Source organism: Gadus macrocephalus, chromosome 11 (genome assembly GCF_031168955.1).
Source record: "Gadus macrocephalus chromosome 11, ASM3116895v1".
Taxonomy (NCBI): domain Eukaryota; kingdom Metazoa; phylum Chordata; class Actinopteri; order Gadiformes; family Gadidae; genus Gadus; species Gadus macrocephalus.
The window spans coordinates 8,079,588-8,090,219 of record NC_082392.1 but is presented as its reverse complement, the minus strand read 5'-3'; the positions used below and the strand labels follow the sequence as shown (position 1 = coordinate 8,090,219).

Sequence of the window (10,632 nt, the reverse complement as noted above, 5' to 3'; positions counted from 1 at the left end):
TGTGAGGAAAATAACTGAACAGAGACAAGCCCAAATAAATCCATGTTTCAAAATATTTATAAACAGCAGCTACAGAAGCAGGTAGGAACCAGACATGAAGCAGATCCCATAATTAAATCCTTTATAGAGCTAGGTGGTATTAAGATGCTATGTTTGTCTAGCACGCGTACAGCTGTATAAGATAATTATGTACAAGTCACAGTGTGTGTGTGTGTGTGTGTGTGTGTGTGTGTGTGTGTGTGTGTCAGTGTGTGTGTGTGTGTGTGTGTGTGCGTGCGTGTGTTTGTGTGTGTTTGTTTGTGTGTTGATACAATGTGTCACGCAGAAATACAGGGACAGCGCGAAAATCTGTTTTTAGCCGTGCTTGTCAGAACACTAATGCTTAATTGTAATTTTGCATGGTCAGTCACTCACACACAAACACAGACACATTCAGACACGCACAAACACATACACACACACACACCATGTTTTGTCTCAAGAGAACACCCCTCGTTTGGCTTGCTTATGCTTTAAATCGGCTTTGCGAGGACGCAAAAGACAAAGGCCTTTAGCTGATTCTGGCACACACACACAAACACACACACATTCAGCGTCAGCTGCTTACACACTGATAATACCAATTTCATACACCAATCTAATAAATAGCTTCAGCATCTGCATTGCCAGAGAATCCAGTGATGACATCACCCTGTATCAGTATGTAAACATGTCTCTGTTAATGACTCTGGGTTGGCAGTGAGCTAGGCTACGTTAGCCCTAGCCCGTGCTAGCTCCCATAGCCTGCTACATCATCGGCTGTAGCTGCAGGCCTTTGAGGAGGGGCAGACTAGACGGATCCAGTTAGAGGCTGCTGTTGAATACAGAGGTTCCAGGTAATAGCAGGGTGATATTGAAGTGGATTACAGAGGAGGGGGAGGGCGGCTGAGGGAGGGGGGGGGGGGATTAGCTTGTATGGGATTGAAGGGGGCTCACATTCATGGTGGCTCAAGGGGCCACACCTGTGCAATTGCCGCTCGGCTCTCAGAGAAATGTCTGTGCGGCGCACCTGCGGCCCGGGCTCTGTGGCGTCTCCGCCGTGTCCTTCCGGGTGGAGGTATATACCGTCTTACAACCGCATTAGTGAAGGGATGTAAGGGGAAAATCAGCAAATGCTTTTGGGGTTTTTCAATCTAGAGAGTGTTTTGTTGTGCTTGTTGTTGCCCGCGGTGATTCGTAAGGAAGCACTACCAAATGGTCCATTGATCTGTCTACAAGCGGCACTGGGATAGAGACACTAGTGCTGACGAGCAGAGTTTCCCACCTCGCAGCGCATCAGACCCGCCTCGTCCTTTTTTCCACGGTGTCAGGACTTTTTATTCCGAGAATGTGTTATTCCAGCGGTTCCCTTAACACGTCTCATAGTGACAGGCAAAAAAAGAGATAGAGAGGACGAGAGATGTACATTTCCTTAGAGGAAATGTTCGAATAAACAAAAGCACTACCGTAATTATTAAGGGCATGAATGTGACCCCGATTTGAGAACACTGTCATGTTTCTATATTAAATGATACAAAATGAAATATAAAGACAGGTGTGTTGCAACTTCGGTCCGTCTTGTGGTTGGGAAACCTTAGCAATTGCATGTGAAGAAGCGTACGGTTGGTGATTAATAAGGGTATTTTACACAGGTCCACTGCTCAGAAACCAAGAGGCTTTGTGTGTCCGGACACGTTTAGCACCACGCAATGAAGGAAATGGATGCTTAAACAGATCTCTGAACGGTCTCACGCACACCAAAGGAAGCAGAAATGCCTGGACCCGCATTAAGAGGCATGGTGCATTCCTAGACTGCATGGCCCCGTGGTGGGCCGCGTGACCTGAGCAGTCCCGGGGAATCGACAGCTGAGGGGATGAGCACCGCCTGCACAATGCTGTGATGAAGTCAGAGAGCCAAGGAGTGAGAAGGGAGGCCATAGAAATGGGAGAGGGCAGGGTGTGTGTGTGTGTGTGTGTGGGGGGGGGGGGGCGGGGGGGGGGGGGGGTGGTTGAGGATAGGAAGTGAATCACTGGAAGTCAAGTGGGAAGGGAAATTCCAGGAGCTGAGCCAGAGATAATGTGAGAGACTTCGGCGAGGAACTTTTCAAGTCAGGGACGGATGTAGGGCTTTCTGTTCATCTGAATCCTTCACTCACACATGCTCTTCAAATACCCCCCTCCCCCCCCCCGGCCCCTACCCCACGACCACACATACTCACACACACACAGATGAGATGCTTCCCATTGAATGGTACGTTGTCGAATTGACCACTGACAAGATGGAGCCTCAGCAGTGCATCAGGACTAAGCTCTAAGCTCTGAGGACCGGACAATTCTGAAGCCTGGAGATGCAATGTGCGTTTGTGTGTGTGTGTGTGTGTGTGTGTGAGTGTGCACGCGTGTATGTGTGCGTCCGCGTGTGTAGGCGTGCGTCTCGGCCGAATCGCAGCCGCTGTCGCGCAAATCTGCCAGTGAGCTGCCTTTGCACCGCGGTCCATCTGTTGCTCCTTCTCCAAGTCACAGCTGATTGGCTAATGGTGTTCTACAGCAGATCCATTAGCCACATCACTCAGATGACTGATTCGGCTTCATCTGAACCATGCCAAGCACGCCTAATGATGCCACAAGATGAAACGCCAGTGTGCCGCTCGCAGCTGCGGCGCCCCGGCAGAGTGCAGGGTATAGTTGAATACAGACCCCCCCCCCCCCCCCCCATCCCCTGTGGTTTTCAGACTCTGGCTTTTTCTAAACTCTGCCTCGCCTGTTTGACCTGGAGTGCCTCAGAAGCTGGTGTTGCAGCATGTAACAGTGTGAAGGGCGGCAGCTCGGCTGGCCTCAACACAAGCACAACCGGCTGCGCCTCCTCCTCCTCCTCCTCCTTGGCCTCCTTATTGGTGTAACCCTTAGCACACATTTCAGCATTGGTCGGGAGAGCGCGCCTCTTTCATCCCGCGGTTGAACCACGATGCCATAGCCTCGGGCTGTCCAGTGCTATGATTATACCCGCATCCCCTCCGCAGCCAATCAAAGGCCGACTTGATCAAGTAAGCAACTCCTTGTGGTTTGCAGCGCTGAGAACCCCTGAAAACCCACCAGAGCGTACGGTGGTGATGGACATCCTGACCATCCCCGCAGCACAATTAAATGATTATGATCTCCTTCCTGCTCTTCTCTGTCCCCTCCCCTCCATAGCCGTAGCCCTGTCCTCCTTCTGTTCTCCTTCTGTTCTCCTTCTGTTCTGGTGCTCTCTCTCTTTCTTCGCATATCTTGTCCTCCTTTTCACAACGCACTCATTCTCTTTAAGATGAGTAGGGGACCCTGCTGTTTATTATAATGACACAATCTCAGCCCCTCTCGCTCCCTCTCTGCATTCAATCCCCTTACTCTGCCCCCCCCCCCCCCCCCCCCAATACACATTTCCCCTGAGCGCGGCTGTTCACCACCCTCCCTCTCTCCTCTAAGTCTTTGTTTACTCACTGCTCTCTCTCTCTCTCTCTCTCTCTCTCTCTCTCTCTCTCTCTCTCTCTCTCTCTCTTTCTCTCTCTCTCAGCTGAGCCCTCAGAACTCATTGTGGCTGGCTCTGTGGAGGCCCTCTCCACGTCCGTCCCGTCGGCCCTCTCCTCGTGCCTCCTCCTCCTCCCTCCCCTCACAGAGCCGCTGCTGCCCACCCGTTCCTGCTTTGCTCGTTTACTGCGAGTTACAATGTTGAGATTAGGTTGTCTGGGCCATTTTGCTCTCCAGTGCTACTTCATTGTTTTAGACTCTCTCTCTATCCCCCCCGCTTTTGCTGCCTCCCTCTCTTTCATTGTGCTTTCGGGCTCTTTCCTTTCTGAAACACGGGTGCCTTTATCATTATTGACCTCTGACCTTGGCCGGTCACCTTGGTTGATGGACTAACAGAGAGCCTCAAGGCCTATCCCCCCAAGCTAATTATACCAACTCCATGCCCCCACCACCTCTTCCCCTCCCTCTCTCAATTAACCTCGAAGTAACCCAACAACACACACAGGCTTCCTTCTGCCAAAGTTCCTAACCTTGATTCTTCTTCTTGTCCAACATGAATCCCTTCCACTCTCGCCCCTTCACTCCCCCCTTCTCACTCTCCTATCTCCTGTCCCCTCCCCCATGCCTCCCCCCTCCCTCCCTCTTCCCCTTTCACCCCATCCATTACCCCCCCCTGCCCTATCTTCCACCCCTCCACCCCGTGCTCCCTTGGTCCCCGGGTCTCCAGATGAGATTGAGATGCTGGAGCGCCTCTGGCTGTCGGGTATCTGCCACAACGACAAGATCGAGGTGATGAGCAGCAAGCTGGACATCGACAACATGGCCGGTGTCTTCTACATGCTGCTGGTGGCCATGGGCCTCAGCCTGCTGGTGTTTGCCTGGGAGCACCTGGTCTACTGGAGGCTGCGCCACTGCATGGCGACCAGCTCCGGCAAGCTGGACTTCCTCCTGGCCATCAGCAGAGTACGCTTTGTGTGTGTGTGTGTGTGTGTGTGTGTGTGTGTGTGTGTGTGTGTGTGTGTGTGTGTGTGTGTGTGTGTGTGTGTGTGTGTGTGTGTGTGTGTGTGTGTGTGTTTATGGATCCTTTTGTTTATGCATGATTCTTCTTGTGCTTTGTGTTTGTGTTTGCATGTGTTAGACTAAGCGGTACATAACTGCACACACAAAAAACACAACCCCACAAACGCACACAGAGAAACACAGGCCATTCACGCACACACGGCTCCTCTCTCCTCCGTGTTTTACATTTGCATACTTCAAACTATGCCTTGGTGCCATCTGTTCTTCTTGACCTCTACGTTTGTGTGGGCGTTTTTGTCCGTGTATGTTTTTATGTGGGTGTTTATGTGGGTGAGTGAATGTGTGGTTCCATATATGAATATCCGTCATTACATTCACACATACAGAAACATAGACCCAGTGTCTGTGTTTGTGTGTGCTCACTCATGCCTGTGTGTTTCTCCTGTTTTACCTGTTTGTGTCCTTATCTGTTTCCCTTGGGTTAGAAATGTTGACGTGGGTCAATCCAATCCCTCTCAGTCAACTGTGGAGATTAATTGAAATTCAATTTTGCTCAGACCCTCCAAAGAAGTAGCCTCTGATGTGTGCGCTTATTCCTGCTTTGCAGATAACACAATGTAGCTCTTGTTCTACTGTATGTATGCATTCAATGTCATTAAAGAGGCACGTCCTTCAATTTCACAAAAACAATAGGATGAAGCGCTTAAGGAGAAAAATGAACCACAAATTGATTCTGCAAACTCCTCGTGATGGTATCTCTGTGTTTCCATTTTTTCTCTTACCATCTTTTTCGATGGCTGTGCACAACCGTTTCTAAACCTGGGGATAAGCAGTGTGTGTGTTGTCTTTGCGGACCTTCCCTGTCCTTTAACACTGATGTGTGCGATCCGATTACCTCCCCTGGTGTTCATGCATCATGTCGTAGCAGCAATGTCACCGCATGGCCAATATAGATCCGTCCTATGAGGGGGTCGACGAGCGACGCATGATTAATCGTGTGCTTTTTTTTATTCATGTATTTTTTTTATATATATCTCAGGGCATGTACAGCTGCTGCAGCTTTGAAGACGAAACCACGCCAGGGGGCGCTAAGTCTCTGCCTCATCACCACGGGGCCATGGTGGCCATGCCGCCGCAGCAGCACGTGGTCAACACTTCCGTCAGCAACCAGGCCATCGCCATGGCTCAGCAGCAGCAGCAGGTACCCCAGGCCCAGCAGCAGCCACCACAGCCCGTCTACAAAACCCCACTCCCAGGGTCGCCTCCCACTGTGGTGCACACCGGGACTTCGCTGGGTCCGCCCATCACCCCGCTCGCTGGGGCGCCTCTTCCCTGCAGCACCTTTCTTCCGCGGCCCGACCGCAGGCTTGCTGTGGTGGATCGCTGGAGGTTGCCTAAGTCTGCTGCCGCCACCAACCCCATGGCTGTGGTGCGGGGGCCGGCCATCCCGGACATGGGCCCCTTTTCTCAAAAAGTGCCCCCGAACTGGGCCCAGACTGCTGGAGGTGGTGGGGGGCTAGACGGCTATAAGAGATATTATGGTCCCATTGACCCTGAGGGACTGGGGCCCTGCATGGAGCAGCAAGCAGGGTCCCAGACCCCCAAGACTATACCAAGGGGCCACCCCCAGCCCCCTCCAGCCAGTGTGGCCTTCTACTCAGAGAAGGGCATGGACCATGGATTGGGGAAGAGGGTGGTGGGAGGTGGCGGTGGAGGTCAGGGGAAAGGGGCCGCTAAGCCTCTGGGCACTCCCAGACTGCCTGCTAAGAGCCAGGCCCCTCTACCTCCTAACCCCCCGCTGCCACATCCCTCTCCCCCTCTCCCCTCATCCTTCTGGAGGAAGCGCAGGCCAAAGAAGCCCAAGGAGCCTGGGGGCCCTTTGTACGAGAACATTCTACCCCTGGGGCGGAGGGGAGGAGGGAGGGACGGAGTGAGGGACGGAGGAGGGCGGAGGGCACGCCCCCTCTCTCCTCCTCTCTCACTCCCCGTGCCCGTTCCCCTCAGCCCCTCCTACACCGCGCCCTCGCCCTCGGCCTCGCTGCCGTACACGTCCACGTCCTCCTCCTCCGACACCTCCACCACCTCCACCTCCTCCTCGGCCTCCTCCTCCCGCTCCACGTCGCCCACCTACTCCTGCAGCTCCTCGCGGAGCACGCGGGACCGGGCCGGCGGGATGGACGGAGACGAGGACGAGGACGAGGACGAGGAGCTGACGGAGGAGTCCAGCCTGCTCCTGGGGCGGGGCAGGGACGGGGAGCGCTCGGCCGCCCGACCGCGCTCCTTCAGCCAAGGCCGCCTGCCCCCGCCCGTGCCGCCCCGCAAGCCCCGGACCTCCTGGGGGGACAGGGAGGCGGGCAGGCGGGACCGCGAGAGGGAGAGAGGGGGGAGCCAGCTGTCCCAGCTGCAGGAGTGGTGGGCCGGCTGGAGCGAGAGGGAGCGGGACCGGGGCGGCACCGGGGGGGAGACGGACAGGCAGAAGAGGGAGAGGAAGAGGAGGAAAGACAAGGAGAAGGAGAAGAAGAAGAAGAAGAAGAACAAAAAGCGGAAAAAGAGGGAGGAGCGGGAGAGGGAGCGAGAGAGGGAGAGGAAGCGGCGGAAGGTGAAAAAGAAGATGAAAAAGGCGATGAAAACCAAGAAGAGGAAGAAGTCCACCGGAGGCAAGCGCTCGGAGCCCGAGGAGGGGGACGGGGAGGCGGGGAGGGAGGGGGACGCCGAGGGGGACAGGGAGGGCGGGCTGCAGGACTACTCCTCCTTCTCCACCCAGTACCGGAGCTCCTTCGGGGAGAAGGGCCGCGACACCGGCTGGGAGGGCGAGCGAGGCCGCCGAGAAGGGGCGGGCGAGGAAGGGGACGACCGGGAAGGCGAGGACGGCGTCCGGAGCCGGCGGCCCAAGTCCTCGCACTCCCGCCATCGAACGCCCAGCAAGCGCTACCCCAACCTTAACAAGCTGCCCGCCTCCGTCAAGTTCTGGGTGACGGGCAACGCGGGCGCCGAGGACGCCAACGCCGCCCCCACCTGCCTCCACCCGCTCCTCCCGTCCTCCAAGCGGCGGAGGAGCGGCGAGTCGGGCCGGGGGGACGAGGGGGGCCGGGGCGGCGAGCGGCGGCCCCTGCTCACACACTTCGAGAGGGACCGGACGCCCACGCGGGAGGGGCCGTCCTACCAGGAGTGGGACTCGGAGGACGAGCCGGGGGCCGAGGGGGACGAGGACGAGGAGGAGAGGGGCCGCATGGGGGGGCGCGGGGAGGAGCGGGTCAGGAGGGGGGGCGGCCGCGGCGCCGTGTCCGAGTCGGAGCGGGACAGGGCCCGGGCCGAGGAGAGCTACTCCGACGAGGGCTCGTCGGGCGAGTTCGGCCGCTTCGAGCGGTACTGGGACGAGGGCGCGGCCGCCGCAAGCTCGGGCATCGGGGGCATCGGGGGGGGGGGGGTGGTTCTTCGGGACGTATCCCTCCAGGGAGAAGGGGGGCAGCGTCAACAGCCGGGACGACTCCCTGCTGGGGACCCGGGCCGAGGGGTGGGTCGGGGAGGACTTCTGGAGCTCGGGGCCCGGCGTGGGCTGGGGGTCAGGGGGAGGAAGTGGAGGGCTGGGCTCTCAGTGGCCCCAGCCGCCCACCGCCCTCCCCCCCCCGAGACGCTACTGGTCCATGGACAAGATCCCCATGAAGGGAGACAAGAAGAGCGGCGGGGGCAAGGGCAGGGGCCGGTCCCGGGACAGAGGGGAGCAGGAGGCAGGGGGCTCCACCCTGTGCTCCTGTAGCCTGTACCCCCACCCCCACCCTTACCCGCACCCCCACAGCCGCTCCCACGCCTCCCAGTCCAGGAGGGGACCCACGGCCCTGTCCCACAGCCAGGAGGAGCTGCTCCCCCACTGCCACAGCTTCAGCGGGGGGATCCGCCCCAAGCCCCTGCCTCCTAAACCCGAGCCTGGCCAGGCCAAGTCATGCAGCCAGTCCAACCTCAGCCTCAGCGCACAGCCCTCAGACCACCCACCCCAGCCGTCGCCCTCGTCCCCCCAGCAGGCCGCCGTGTCGCCCTCCTCCCTTCCAGTGCCCATCCCCCCTCCGCCCTCCACCTCTTCCATCTCCGCCTCCTCCGGGGGGGGCATGGCGGGCCCGGGACAAGCTCAGGCGGCGGCGAGTGCTAAGCTCCAGTACCAGAGACTGCGTTCGGTGCCCCAGCCCCGGCGCTTCTACTCCCCTCACCTGCCACTCAAAGCGAAGAGCCTGTGCTCCCGGCGAGGCTCCGCCCACTTCTCCAGCCTCGAGAGCGAGGTATGACAGGGGGAGACGAGAGAGGGAGACGCGCCAGCAGTCGCCACCACACCCGCAAACACCACCACCACCACCGCCTCCGCCTCCGCCTCCGCCGCTGCAGCCGCCGCCGGCGACGATGACGACCGCCCCAAGGGTGCCATGGCAACAGCAGCCATGGGTGACACAGACGTGGCTGCCTTGGCGACCAGAGATGATCAATTGGCTGCCACCGCCGGCGGGACTAATGAGTCGGCCAGTTGTGCGGCCGGCAGTGGCGTGGCTCTGTGCCAGAGGGGCGCCGGCTCGGCCCAGCGCTCTCTCGTGCGCGTCCTGGTGAAGGCGACCATACGGCGCCACACCACGGTGACCTACGTCCGCCTGGGCGGGGCCCGCGACCAGGGCGGGGCCGCGGGGGTGTCGCCGCGGGCAGGGGCTCCAGAGCTCCTCCTCCGCTCCGAGCTGAGCTTTGTGATGTCATCGTCGGTCCTCCTCTCCTCCCCGAGTCACAGCTAAGGATCGGAGTATCCCCGACCTGTGAGTAATGATGTCATGTTTACACTGACGCACACACACACACACACACACACACACACACACACACACACACACACACACACACACACCCAAGTACACAATACAGTGTGTATACATAATTATACATATACATATACATCTATACATATACATATATATAGTGTATATGTATATATGTGTAGATATATATGTGTATGTAGGTATATATATACACACATAGCCACGCACACATGCAGAGCCAGACAGGCTCTTATCGTCTCCCTCCCTCTGGCTCCTCTGAGAGAACACTCCCTCCTGGTTCTGGAGAGGCCACTGATTGGCTCATAGACTCTGGTTCCATGGCGTCATCGATTGAGAGCTGTGTCCCGATATATGTCTTTTTGAACGGAAACCGGTGGACCGCAGCTCCACGGTGTTGGGGGAGACTGCCTCCTCTCTCTCTCTCTCTCTCTCTCTCTCTCCTGCCATTTTTTTGTAAAATCGGTTGATATAAAAGCAATGCAGTCACCCACCCCATGCACACACACTGTCTGCCGCTGCTCATCTCTCTTGCTGGGGGGGGGGGGGGGAGGCTGTATGGACAGTGCTACTCACACACCCCCCCCCTCCCAGTCCCCTCCCTTTTGACCTCATGACATCATCAGACCCATCTAGCTCTACCCCAGAACCCACCTATATGAGATGTCACGTTTTGATTAAAGCCCTTTTAACTCTGACTCCGCCCTGAATGGTACCGTCCTCCCGAGGAGGATCCCGCCCGCTGACCAGCGGCCCGGTCCAGAACTCGGTCAGAACACGCGAACGGTGGGACCGGCTCTATGACATCAAAAGTATTTGAACAACAAACTGAACTTCAGAAGAAAAACGACAATAAGAACAACGCGAGAAAAGACATGTAGCAAACAGTTTATTTTTCCTGTCTGTATTCATTTGTTTCTTACTCTTTTCTCTCCAAACCCCTTGTTTTCTATTCTCTCTATCTATATAGTGCTCTCACTGTGTTAGTTGTTTAAAGGAAGGGGAGGCTGGTTGTGGCTGGTGTTGGCATTGGGATTAGTCCAAAATAACACGCCAAAAGAAATGCTCATTGTAATTACATTTTTCAATGATGTGCGCTCATTACATTATGTCAACATTGGAGCAATACATGAATCTCTTCTCATTCAAGTACAGAAAAAAGTATCATTGTTGCAATATCTACAATTGGCACTAGATGGCTGCCTAATATTCAAATAAGTTTGAGAAAATATTGTACGAGATGTGTGGATTCAAATAACCTTGGCTGTGCATCAGTGAGTGTGTT

The 10,632-nt window shown here is 56.5% G+C and overlaps 1 protein-coding gene across 1 annotated transcript in view; it reads left to right on the top strand.

Moving 5' to 3' along the window:
- The window catches only part of LOC132467514 (glutamate receptor ionotropic, NMDA 2D), a 19,059-nt gene extending 10,240 nt beyond the window's left edge, over positions 1-8,819 (top strand). Inside the window, exons 10-12 of the mRNA XM_060064848.1 lie at positions 4,250-4,485; positions 5,582-7,908; positions 7,997-8,819. Of these exons, the coding sequence (XP_059920831.1) occupies positions 4,250-4,485; positions 5,582-7,908; positions 7,997-8,819 (3,386 nt within the window). The remainder of the gene's footprint in view (positions 1-4,249; positions 4,486-5,581; positions 7,909-7,996) is intronic.
- The last annotated feature ends 1,813 nt before the right edge of the window (positions 8,820-10,632 follow it).